Source organism: Geotrypetes seraphini, chromosome 10 (genome assembly GCF_902459505.1).
Source record: "Geotrypetes seraphini chromosome 10, aGeoSer1.1, whole genome shotgun sequence".
Classification (NCBI taxonomy): Eukaryota; Metazoa; Chordata; class Amphibia; order Gymnophiona; family Dermophiidae; genus Geotrypetes; species Geotrypetes seraphini.
Genome location: NC_047093.1, coordinates 91,836,531 through 91,849,368, shown reverse-complemented (window position 1 = coordinate 91,849,368; position 12,838 = coordinate 91,836,531). Strand labels below are relative to the sequence as shown.

Genomic DNA, 12,838 nt, shown 5'->3' with positions numbered 1-12,838 from the left:
ATACAGAAACAGTAACCATAAAGACAGGCAGCGGGGCCTTCTCTCTGCTGTATCTTACACATAGGAAGTTGCATCATAGAAGTTTCACATTTCATTAAAAATTTGATATACTGCTTAAAAAACTGTCTGAGCGGTGCACAATATGATAACTATTAAAAACGAGGGGATGACATTAAAACGAAAAGATGTTAATGACATAAAGAAACATAATGATAAGGGAAAAAGTACAATCTGTGACAGGAGAGGAAGACATAAATGGTTAGTACATGAGGAGGAGGGAAATGCTCTTCCTTCTGCCTAAGGTCTGATATCTAGGTGTTATAGGCATCTTTAAAGAGAAAGGTCTTTAGATTGGCTTTAAATTTATCTAAAGGTAGTTCTTCCCGGAGATGAGGACATAAAGAGTTCCACGTTGTGGGTGCTGTTATGGAGAAAATCTTCTTTCTGGTTGTATCGTAAATAGGTGTCGTGGAGATGGAGTTTCCAGAAGATGCTGGTTACTAGATCATAGTGTTCTACTTGGACAGTGTGGATTAAACAGTCTGTCTATAAATCCAGGTGTGTGTGTGTTGTTTTGGTTTTGTAGGTGAGATAATATTTTATATGTAATGTGATGAGTGTTCGGAAGCCAGTGAGATTTTATAAAGAGAGGGGTAACATGATCAAATTTTTATTTTTTGCATTATGGATCAGTTTTAACACGGTATTTTGAATAATCTGTAGTCTTCTTATTTCCTTTGGGTGATTCCTTGATATAGGGAGTTACAGTAATCGAGTTGCGATATTACCAACAGGACAAGACAGAGAGAAGGTTTCATTAGCTGAGGAAAACTGTCTTCATGGCTGCTGCTGCCAGCGATCCACAAGAGTTTGGAGGATCATGGGAAGAGGGAGAGATATCTGAATCACAAAACCTGGGAAGAGATGCCAGCAGGAAAATAAAGGTGATACTGGCTTTGTCTAGATCACAGTTCTTCAACCGCCGGTCCGCGGACCGGTGCCGGTCCACACAAGGCCGGTGAGATCTACGAATTAAATTTCCTGTCGGGCATCTCTTCCCCTTTCCCTTCCAGGGCCGGCATTAAGATCAGCTGCGGTACTGCTACAAACGGACGGCAAAAAGAAAGACAGAAGCCGCGGGACTTTTGCTCTTGCCTGCATCACTATAGGCTCTGCCGATCTTGATCCCGCCCCCTTCTGAAGTGACTTTCTGTTTTTGAGGGGCAGGATTGAGACCGGCAGAGCTTGAAGCGAATAGCAATTCAGGCAAGAGGAAAGGTCCCGCGGCTTCTGTCTTCATTCTAACCATCTGATTTAGCGGGACCATAATTGAAGGTAGGGTAGGGTTTGTCTTTGTTTTTGCTGCCAAGTTTAGCAGGACCGGGGTCGAAGACAGGGCTAATAGAAATCGAGTGCTGGAAGAGTGGATCGGAGCCAGCAGCCAAGGGAGGAAATAAGAGAAGCTGGATTATGAGGAGAGGGAAAAATGTGATATAGGTGTTGTTGGAAGGGGATGGTAGACCCAGGAGGGGGGATTGGTGTGACAGAAGGAAGATGGTGGATCCCCTTGGGGGAGGATAGTTATTAGAACTAGGTGGGAATTGGAAGAATAGGGACACAAAGATAGATGCTGGACCTTGCAGGGGGCAGAGAGACATGGAAAATGCTGAACATGAGGATGGAAGACAGAAGTCAGATATTGGACTTGGGTAGAGGGAGTAGGGAGACAGAGGGGATATGCTGGACATGCTGAAGGGGGAATAGGGAGACAAGGAGAAGATGCTGAATAAGGAATAGAGGGAGTAGGGCAGGGGTGCCTAACACGTCGATCGCGATCGACCAGTAGCTGAGGAAGGCAACGCGAGTCGATCGCGGAGTCCATCCCGGACTCCGTGATAGACTCGTGTTGCTGTCCTGATCTACCGGGCCGATCAGCCTTCCTTTCCAGTGTTCTCTCTAGGGCCCTTTAGCTGGGCGGTCCGCCCAGCTGTCATCTGCTGCTGCCGCCGCTGCTGAACATTAAAAAAAACCAAAAAAAAACCGGCTTGGAGATTTCAGCCCGTAGCGAACTTATGCTCCGTGGCTCTAACATATGCGTGCCAGCTTCCCTTCTCTTCCCTCTGAAACCGGAAGTTATGTCCGGGGAGGGGGGGAGAAGGGAAGCAGGCACGCACATGTTGAGAGCCCTGAAGCAAGCGTTCGCTATGGGCTATGGCGGGAGACAGGTTAGTGAAGCATTTGCTCTTCTTGCTGCCGGGTCCTGCCTACTTTCTGTTTCCGCAAAGGCAGGACCCGGCAGCATTTCCCCCAATAGGTCGATCGCGATCTTGGGCCAATCAGCCTTCCTCTCCCCGACGGCAGAATTGACGTCAGGGAGAGGAATGCTGGTCGGCCGAAGTAGAGAGAGCTTGGGGCGGGGCGGCTTTCGGGCCTGTTATTGGTGGCGGTTTGGGGCCTGTTATTGGTGGCAGTTTGGGTCCTGGTCCCTGATGGCAATGGCAGTGGCAGTGGCTTGGGGGAGGGCAGGGAGAAAGAAAGAAAAAGGGCAGGCAGGGAGACAGAAGGAAAGAAGAGAAACAGAAAAAAAAGAAAGGGAGGCAGAGAGAAAGAAAGGGCAGGAAGAGAGGAAGGAAAAGTTGGGGGAGGGAACGAGGTCTGGAGGAGAGGAAGCATACAGGCTAAAAGAAGGGAAGAAAGATTGTATGCACAGTCAGAAGAAGAAAGTGCAACCAGAGACTCATGAAATCACCAGACAAGGTAGGAAAAATGATTTTATTTTAAATTTAGTGATCAAAATGTGTCTGAATTTATATCTGCTGTCTATATTTTACACTAAGGTCCCCTTTTACTAAACTGCAATAGAGTTTTTTAGCGCAGAGAGCCTATGAGCGTCGAGAGCAGCGCTGGGCATTCAGCGCAGCTCCCTGCGCTCTAAAAACCGCTATCATGGTTTAGTAAAAAGGGAGGGGGGTATATTTGTCTATTTTTGTATGGTTGTTACTGAGGTGATAGTGCATAGAGTCATCTGCTTTGACCTCTTTGAAAAACCCTGGAATAGGAATGATAATTAACATTTTCTATGCGTACAGTGTGCATTGTGTTTTTTTAAAATTTTATTGTTGGTAGATCATTTTGACTTGGTCATTTTAAAAGTAGCTCGCAAGCCCAAAAAGTGTGGGCAGCCCTGGAGTAGGGTGATGGAAGGTATCTGCTGGATTAAGATGGGGAAAAGAGGGGAGGCACTGGGATGGGGAAAGATGGTGGGTTGGCTGGATGGCTCAGCAACTGGAAGAAAAAAAGAACACAGGAAGATGCTGGACATGGAGGTTGTAGGGTGAAGGAAAAAAGCAGAGTTGACTAAGTAGGACTTGACGGAGTAGGTGGGAGATGCTGGACACAGGGTGGATGCAGTAAGAAGAAAAAGGAGGTTCTGGATATTGGTAGAAGACAGGAAGGGACAGAAGTGGCAGATAGATTGAAGACCTTGGAAAAAAATTTAAGAAAAGACAGAAGAAAGCAGAACAAAATGGGCAGATAATAAAGGTAGAAAAAAATAATTTTATTTCTATTTTGTCATTAGAATATATCAGATTTGAACTATATATCCTGCTAGAGACATAACTGGGGACTGCAAAGCCCAGGCAGTGCTTCTTTAGCTTCCAGCACTCCCCTAACACTATTCCTGTTATGTGTGACTGCAGTATTCTGTTAGCATGATATTTCTGTGTAGCATTCTGTAATAATTTGGCTTGTTCAGTTTTCTTGATAGTAGAGGGGATATATGTGAAGGGGAGAGGAGAAGAAACAGGGGTTTTGTTGGTCCTTGCTCTTTATATTTGTATTTATAAAATGACAATTGTACAGAATATTGTTTCTTTTTATACTTTAATAAAATATGTTCAATATAAAATCATAACTGAGGCTTGTGCGGATGGGATCAGATGGTTTGCGGGGACCGAACTCGCGGAGACGGGGCAAAAATTTTTTTTTAAATTTCAGTCTTAGTAGTTTGCCGGTCCACAAAATAATTCTTTTATTTCCGCCGGTCCATAGGTGTAAAAAGGTTGAAGAACACTGGTGAAACCCTACTCTATAGTTATATTTTTAAGATCACATCTTTGTCATGGCATAGAAAGTGGTGAGAAAAGTTCAGACTGGTACAATGCCTGTAATATAAGCCTCATATTCACATATGGAAATATACTTTTAAGGAGAAAGTAAGGAAACAAGAAATGTGGTAGAAATATTCAAAGTGGCATGGAGGAGTAGCCTAATGGTTAGAGCAGCAGGCTTGGAGCCATGGAAGTCAGGGTTTGAATCCCACTGGTGCTGCTTGTACCATACCATACTGTACATTTTTCTTCTATACTGCAATTTTCTGCTAGGATTCACTGCGGTTTACAACAGATTTAAGATCAGGACATGTATATTGGATATAGAATTGGGGGAATCAAAGGGTTCCAAGAAGATTTAGGCACTGGACATGAGGAAAGAGCAGGGGGGTAGGCTCATGGGATTTCGCTATAGGTCCAAGAAGAAAAGATGGGTCTTAAGATTCTTTCTGAAGGTTTTGTATTGGCATTGTTGTCACAGATGAAGAGGGAGACCATTCTATGTCCTGGGTCCTTGGTATGCAAACATTTGAGCTGTGCAGCTTCTTCCTATGCACGCCTGAAAGATGGGGGGAGGCCAGTTTGTGCTGTTGGAGTGTTCGTGCCTTGAGGAAGGAGTGTTTAACTGTGATGTCTTCGACAAGTCCTGTGGAGATCTCCCCATAGATGGCTCTGTGTACCATGCAAGCGGTCTTGTATTGTATTCTTTTCTTCACAGTGAGCCAGTGTAACTCCTTCAGAAGTGGAGAGATGCTTTCATATTTGCCCTTTTGAAAAATCAGTCTTGCAGTTATAATCTTTTGCAATCATATTCTGCAATGCCTGCATATAAGGAGTTACAGATAGAGATAGGTTATAAAGCTAGTCAGGGACCACTGCTCAGGCAAAAGGGCCTGATGGGCCGCCGCGGGAGCGAACCGCTGGGCGAGATGGACCTCTGGTCTGCCTCAGCGGAGGCAACTTCTTATGTTCTTATGTTCTTATGTACAGTAGTCAAGGTAGGAGAGGAGTGATTGTTTTGAAGTTAGATTGGCTCAGCAGTGGTCTTATTGCTCTCAATTCCTGAGCCTGAAGAAAAATTTCCTGACCAAGGAGTTTATTTGGTCTGTGCAGGTGAGATCACACCTAAGACCTTTGAGGACCGTTTCAGTTTGAACGTTTTGCCAGTTTAATTTGGTTACAAATTTATTTGATACCTCACACTATACTTAGTCCTTCAGCAAATGATTTAGCTCAGCATTTTGATTTAAAGATTAAAAATTTAAGAAATAATTGCTCGATAAATGATACTTACGAATATCAAATACTTAATATGCAAGGAAACGCAATACAAGTGGATATGATTTGGAGCTCCTTTCATGTTCCAGAATAGAGTAATTATAACAAATTATATAATAAGTATAAAATAAGCATAAAATTATATAATAAGTTAAAATCATATTGTGTTCTGGATTCTTGTCCATCGGAAATTATGAAGGCAGCTCCTTTAGATTTTAAACTAAATTTGTTGAACAATTTGACTGATAATTTAAAGAATGGAAAATTCCTTACTAATAATGGTCATATTATAATAACTTCAATCACAAAAAATCACAAAGAATCTCTAGCATTAATGACTAATTACAGACTGGTAGCATCAATTCCATATTTTATAAAAATTATGGAAGGTTTGGTCCATTTTTCAATTAATGGAATATCTTACTCAATTCTCCCTTTTACATGAATCCCAATCTGGTTTTAGACCTTTGTTTAGCACTGAGACAGTAATCGTGGCTATTTTGGACAATTTAAGTCTTTTGTTCAGTAAGGGCCTTAATGCCTTGATCATGCAATTTGATATGAGCTCTGCATTTGATTTAGTGGACCATAGGAAATTGTTACAATGTTTGGTTGCTTTTGGCATCAGAGGAGAGGTATTAGATTGGTTTCGAGGTTTTCTTATGTCTCGTACCTATCAAGTTCGTTTTAATTATGATCTTTCCGACACTTGGAGTAATCCATCCGGCGTTCTGCAAGGCTCACCGTTATCTCCACTGCTCTTTAATGTTTATATGTCATTGTTAGGTGCGCAGTTGTCCCAGTTGGGGATAAAATTATTTAGTTACGCAGATGATTTTATAATCATCATTCCATTTGCTACCTCTCTTTCTGAAATTATTCCTAAGGCAATAGAAGTATTGGTTTTGATGGAGAAATGGATGATCGAGTTCAAACTGAAGCTTAATTCAGAAAAAATGAAATTCTTTGTACCTTCACCTCATCCGTTCGATATGAAAACAACGTCGTCGTATATCAATAAATTTAACTGTCGCATCCAATCTACTATTAAGGTTCTGGGTATTATACTGGATCAGGGTTTGACAATGAAGGACCAAGTGGACTTTTGGTTAGAAAGGGTTTCTTTATTCTTTGGAAGCTCCAGTCCATTAGGGCATACTTTGATGCTTCTTCATTTATAGTTTTGGTGTAATCTCTCATATTGAGCCAACTTGACTACTGCAATATTGCCTATTCAGCAATTTCTCAGAAGAATATTCAACGATTGCGAATGGTGCAAAATGCAGCGGTCAGGTTGATTTTTGGGTTGAAAAAATACGATCATGTAACATCTTCTTATCGAGGTCTGCACTGGCTGCCAGTGGAGGCGCGTATGAAGTTTAAGTTCGGCTGTTTTTGTTTTACGGTTTTGTTCAGTTTAGCTCCTAACTATATAATTGAGCTCTTCTTCTTTGCAACCAATAAGCATAAAGAGAAGCTCATATTTGCATTTTGTTTTCACACCTGTTAGAGGATGTAAACTTAAAAAACATCATCAACATCTTTATTTCATATCGGGCTGCAACATGGGGCAAGGATTTAGAACAACTGCTTCTGCATACTGATATTTACGAGGAATTTAGAAAACATCTAAAAACATATCTGTTCTTGAAATATTTAGGTAACTGATTTGTAAGAATTTTATTATGCAAGTCTCAGATTTTTAGGGTATTAGCTATTGGTTTATAAAATATTAGTTTCTTTTACTTTATTGTATTCTTTTTAACTCTTGTAAACCGCAAAGAACTTTACAGCTTTGCGGTATATAAGTTGTTATGCTTATTATTATTATTATTATCAGGTCTGTGTAAGGTAAGGTGTTATAATTTCTGAACCATAGGACCTTGGTCTTAAGTTTGTTCAGTTTTAGGAAGTTTGTTGTAGTCTATGCACAGAGGTCATTGACTAGTCATCCTATGTGCGTTGTGGTTTTGGTGAAGAGTTTTTTTTGTTTTTTTTTTAACAGGGGTCAGTATAAAGATGTCATCCACATAGGAGAGTATGTGGATCAGGGAGTCTGTGAATTTCCTGCCTAGGGCACTTAGGTATATATTGAACAGAGAGGGAGACAATGGTGAGCCTTGTGGAACACCACAGGTAGCCTTCCATGTTTGTTTCCTATTGTTGTCCTTTCTCACCTCATAGGTTCTGGTGGAGAGGAATTCTGTGAACCACTTCAGTACTGTGCCTCATATGCTTATCTCACTGAGCTTGTACAGTAGAAGCGAGTGGTTCACATCATCGAATGCTGCCAAAATGTCAAACTATAAAAGAATTGACTGTGTGCCTTTGCTTAGATGTACCTTGGCCTTGTAATTTTGAGAAGTTATTTAATCCTCCATGATTTCAGATAAGGGAGAGAAAAAGTTAGTAGAGATTAGTAGTTGGTTTGGAAGGGCAGATTGGATAGGTCATAAGGTCTTTATATATGTACCATCACATTCTATGTAAGACTTAGATTGTAAGCCCTCTGGAGATAGGGAAATAATTAGCATACCTGAATGTAACTTGCCATGAGCTACTCTGGAAGAGTGTGAGATAAATTTAACCACAAGAAAAAGAAGGCACACTTGAAGGCTTCTGTGGTAGCCATAGCTAGTGCTTTCTATAAGACAAGGAACTTCTTTCTGTTCCATTCCATTTATTACTTCATATAGAAAAGGTATAGAAAAGGAGAAGAGGTCATACAAATGTGATAACTCAAAACAAATAAATTAAACTGGAAGTAGGGAGACTGAAAGGTTAAGTAAGCAAACACTTCACTAGGAAAGTAGATGTTTTAGATCACCCACCAGCAGACATCGCTAACATAGAGGCAGAATTCAATATGCTCAGGGACCGTAACAGAGAGCAAAGGTAAAGGTGAGCAGGCAAGATGACAACAGCTCAAATAGGGTCTACTGTAAAAATGTAACTGGCTCAGGCTGAGGGAACCTTGTAATCTTATGACCTGAGTTCCCTACAGTTCATCGTACCATTTAGTAAGAGGCTAGGAGAAAGATTTGCAGTTGAGGCAGTTGATTTTATCTGGTATATTACTCATAGAAACATAGAAGATGATGGCAGAAAAGGGCTACAGCCCATCAAGTCTGCCCACTCTGCTTACCCACCCCCTGTCTATACCCTAATGACCCAATTTCCTTATCTTGACCCTCGTAGGGATCCCACATGGGTATCCCATTTATTCTTAAAGTCTGGCACGCTGTCTGCCTCGATCACCTGCACTGGAAGCTTGTTCCAATGATCAACCACTCTCTCTGTGAAGAAATACTTTCTGGTGTCGCCATGAAATTTTCTGCCCCTGAGTTTGAGCGGGTGCCCTCTTGTGGCCGAGGGTCCCTTGAGAAAGAAAATATCATCTTCCACTTCGACACGTCCCGTGAGATACTTAAATGTTTCGATCATGTCTCCCCTCTCCCTACGTTCCTCGAGTGTAGAGCTGCAATTTGTTCAGTCTCTCTTCGTACGAGAGACCCTTGAGCCCCGAGATCATCCTGGTGGCCGTCTGCTGAACTGATTCAATTCTGCACACATCTTTACTGTAATGTGGCCTCCAGAATTGCACACAATACTCCAGATGAGGTCTCACCATGGCCCTGTACAACGGCATTATGACTTCAGGCTTTCGGCTGACGAAACTTCTATTGATACAACCCAATATCTGCCTTGCCTTAGATGAAGCCTTCTCCACTTGATTGGCAGTTTTCATGTCTGCACTGATGATTACTCCTAAATCTCGTCCTGCTGAAGTCCTAGTTAAAGTTTCTCCGTTCAAGAAGTACGTCCTGCATGGATTTCTGCTTCCGAGGTGCATGTCCTTACATTTCTTAGCATTGAAGCCTAGCTGCCAGGTTGAGGACCAACTTTCCAATGTAAGCAGGTCCTGCGCCTTATAATTCTGTAAACTGCATTCACTTACTATATTACATAGTTTGGCGTCATCGGCGAATAGTGTTATTTTACCTTGAAGCCCTTGAGTCAGATCCCCTATGATTTGCAAACTTTTAAAAAGAACTTAAAATGTCTTCTTTTTAAAGAAGCATTTAACTGATAGTTCTCTTTCTTAATTATATCAGTCAATTCCTGAGCAATAATATCAGTTAACTTCTTTTCCCTTAAATATATACCTTTATACTTCTATAATGACATTTTTTAGGCCTTTCTATATTCCCTACCTCCCTAATGTGTTTTCCTTATATGTTCTCTTTAAACAAAAATTGTATTTCGTCCCTATTTTCCCACTGTTTCCAGTTTTCTTTTGTCCAAATGATGTTACCCTAGTTTGTGTAGTATAACATTATGTATAAGTTAGTTTTGTTTTTAACTCTGTTTTTAATTTTGTAAAACGCTTTGAAATTGGAAAAGCGTTTAATCAAACAATTTAATAAACTTGAAACTTGAAACTTGAATATGTTGAAAAGGAGTGGACCCAGGACCGAGCCCTGTGGCACTCCACTGGTCACCTCCGATGTTTTAGAGAGGGTACCATTAACCACCACCGTCTGAAGTCTGCCACTCAGCCAATCATCGACCTATGCAGTTAGTGTCTCTCCTAACCCCATCGATTCAATCTTGCTTAGAAGCCTGCGGTGTGGGACACTGTCAAAAGCTTTCCTGAAGTCCAGGTACACGACGTCCAAAGACTCTCCCAAGTCCAACTTTCTTGTTACCCAGTCAAAGAAGCTGATGAGATTGGATTGGCAGGACCTACCCTTGGTGAATCCATGCTGACTGGGATCCCGAAGATTCCCTTCATTCAAGATTGTGTCCAATTTGCTTTTAATTAGTGTTTCCATGGGTTTGCACACTATTGATGTGAGACTCACCGGTCTATAATTTGCAGCCTCTGCCCTGCAACCCTTTTTATGCAGAGGAATGACATTAGCTAATTTCCAGTCCAGGGGAACTTTCCCCTTACTTAGGGAGAGATTGAATAGCTCAGCCAACGGTTTCGCCAGGACATCGCTCAATTCTCTGAGCACTCTTGGGTGCAAATTGTCTGGTCCCATGGCTTTGTTCACCTTGAGTCTTGCCTGTTCACTGTAAACTTCACCTGGTGTGAACTCAAAATTCTGAAACGGGTCTTCTGTGCTTTGTGTTGCCTTCAACTGCAGACCGTGTCCCGGTGCCTCACATGTGAAGACTGAGCAGAAATATTCATTCAGTAGTTTGGCTTTATCGGAATCTGCTTCCACGTAACTTCCGTCCGGTCTTCTAAGGCATACTATCCCGCCTGTGTTCCTTTTTCTGTCACTAATATACCTGAAGAAGGATTTGTCCCCCTTTTTAATGTTTTTTGCCAGAATTTCTTCCACTCGAAGTTTTGCCTCCCTAACTGCCATTTTGACCGCTGTAGACCTGGTCCTATATTTTACCTTTGCCTCTTGTTTCTCCGTGCACTTGTAGGAGAGAAACGCTTTTTTCTTCTCCTTAATGAGGTGCGAGATCTCTGCGGTGAACCATAGGGGTTTATTGTTTCTTTGTCGTTTATTTACTGATTTTATGAAGCGGCTAGTTGCTTCATGTATGGTTGATTTCAGTGTTAACCACTTAGCTTCTACATCATCGGTCTTCGCTTGGTCCTGCAGTGTCCGATGGACGAAATCTCCCATGCGTGCAAAGTCTGTGCCCCGTAAATTGAGTACCTTTGTTTTCGTGTTTGATCTAGGGAAGCCTTTCCTAAGGTTGAACCATACTATGTTGTGGTCGCTGGAGGCTAGCGTATCTCCTACTGAGACCTCTGAGACGCTTTTCCCGTTGGTGAGTACCAGGTCGAGGATCGCCTGGGCCCTAGTGGGCTCCGTTACCATTTATTTGAGACGTGCTCCCTTTATGGAGGTTAAGAGTCTCCTGCTACCGCTGGTTGTCGCTGAAAATGAGTTCCAGTCTGCATCAGGCATATTGAAGTCCCCTAGCAGTACAGCTTCTCCTCGTAGAATGATATTCTCTATGTCTTCAATTAATTCTGCGTCCATGTCTTCCAGTTGTCTTGGGGGTCTGTATACCACACCTAGATACAGGCATTTTTCTCTGCCTCTTGCCAGGTTTACCCAGAGGGACTCCCCGGTGTACTTGACATCTGTGATCCTGGTGGTTTTGATGTCCTCTTTAATGTATAGAGCTACCCCCCCTCCTAACCTGCCCTCTCTGTCCTGACGAAGTAGATTGTAGCCCGGTATAGCCATATCCCACCCATGTGAGTCCGTGAACCAAGTTTCAGATATTGCCACCACATCTAGGTCGGCATTCCTTATTTCAGCCTCTAATTCTAGAATTTTGTTACCTAAACTGTGTGCATTGATATACATGGCCCTCCATATCTTGTGTTTGCTAAGTCCCTGTGAGGCGTATCTTACCCGAGTCGGTGTGACTCCTAAAGAACTGTTTGCAATGTGGGTACTTACCTTGGACATGGAAGCGGAGTTTCGACTCGCCTCATCAGGATAATTCCTTTCTGCACTAATATGTGAATGGGTACCCTCCCCCGACTTACCTAGTTTAAAGCCCTGTGAAGGTATTGTAAACCATCATGAAAGGCAATAGCCAAGGAGAGGATATAGGAGTATGCCAACACCTTGTATAAAAACACTTTAATATATATTAAACTTGTAACCCGTTCTGAGCTCCCCTGAGAGGATGGAATATAAAACCAAATAAATAAATAAGTGTATAAAAACATAAATATAAGGAGGATATCTCCTGCAGTATGGGATGCCTGGGAATAATGTCAGATCATTGCATAGGTGAGGACCACTTTGTATAATGAACTTTCTTTCACCTTCCAGGGTTCTCTGCAGCAACTGATGTTTGTCATGGGAGATCCGGGGGCAGCCAAGGATTACTGTAGAACCTACAGTGAATCCTGTCTGAGGATTTTCAGTACAAGCAGTGAAACATCCACAGCTTATCCTCAGGTATGATAATGCATGTCAAGAGCAGAGCTATATTCTTTGGCTATAGATTAAAAATAACTAATGGGATTCTTCAGTTTGCTTTGTAGCTTTCCATTGGTTTTTGATACAGCAAAAGTAATATAATGGGTACACTACATGTCAAACTGATTGACAGGTGGGAAGATAAGGATCAGCCAATCAGTGTTCACTTCTAGGTTATACCATGCCTATCCCACACCCACACTGCACTCATGCTCTACCCATCCCCATACCATGCCTACCACCCCACCCACACCCTTCCCCTCCCATAGAAATGAACGGTGGTAGCTCCATCCAAGCTCTACTCACTGCCTACCCCCCGAAGTAATGCCCCCCCCCACCCCCCGGCTACATCACCAGAAATGACCCCTGCTGCTTTCTAATGACATCAGTAGAAATGGGGGTGTCTAACATCCCAGAAATATACTTTCTGATGACATTAGTGGAAACAGGGTTGTCTGACCCTGGAAATGCACT

The 12,838-nt window shown here is 42.2% G+C and overlaps 1 protein-coding gene across 2 annotated transcripts in view; it reads left to right on the top strand.

Annotated features, from left to right (window-relative positions):
* LOC117367932 (collagen alpha-1(I) chain-like) overlaps positions 1-12,838 on the top strand; it is a 539,431-nt gene that overhangs the window by 120,986 nt on the left and 405,607 nt on the right. For both annotated transcript variants that reach the window (XM_033961051.1, XM_033961050.1), the window contains exon 5: positions 12,215-12,343. In XM_033961051.1, the coding sequence (XP_033816942.1) occupies positions 12,215-12,343 (129 nt within the window). The remainder of the gene's footprint in view (positions 1-12,214; positions 12,344-12,838) is intronic.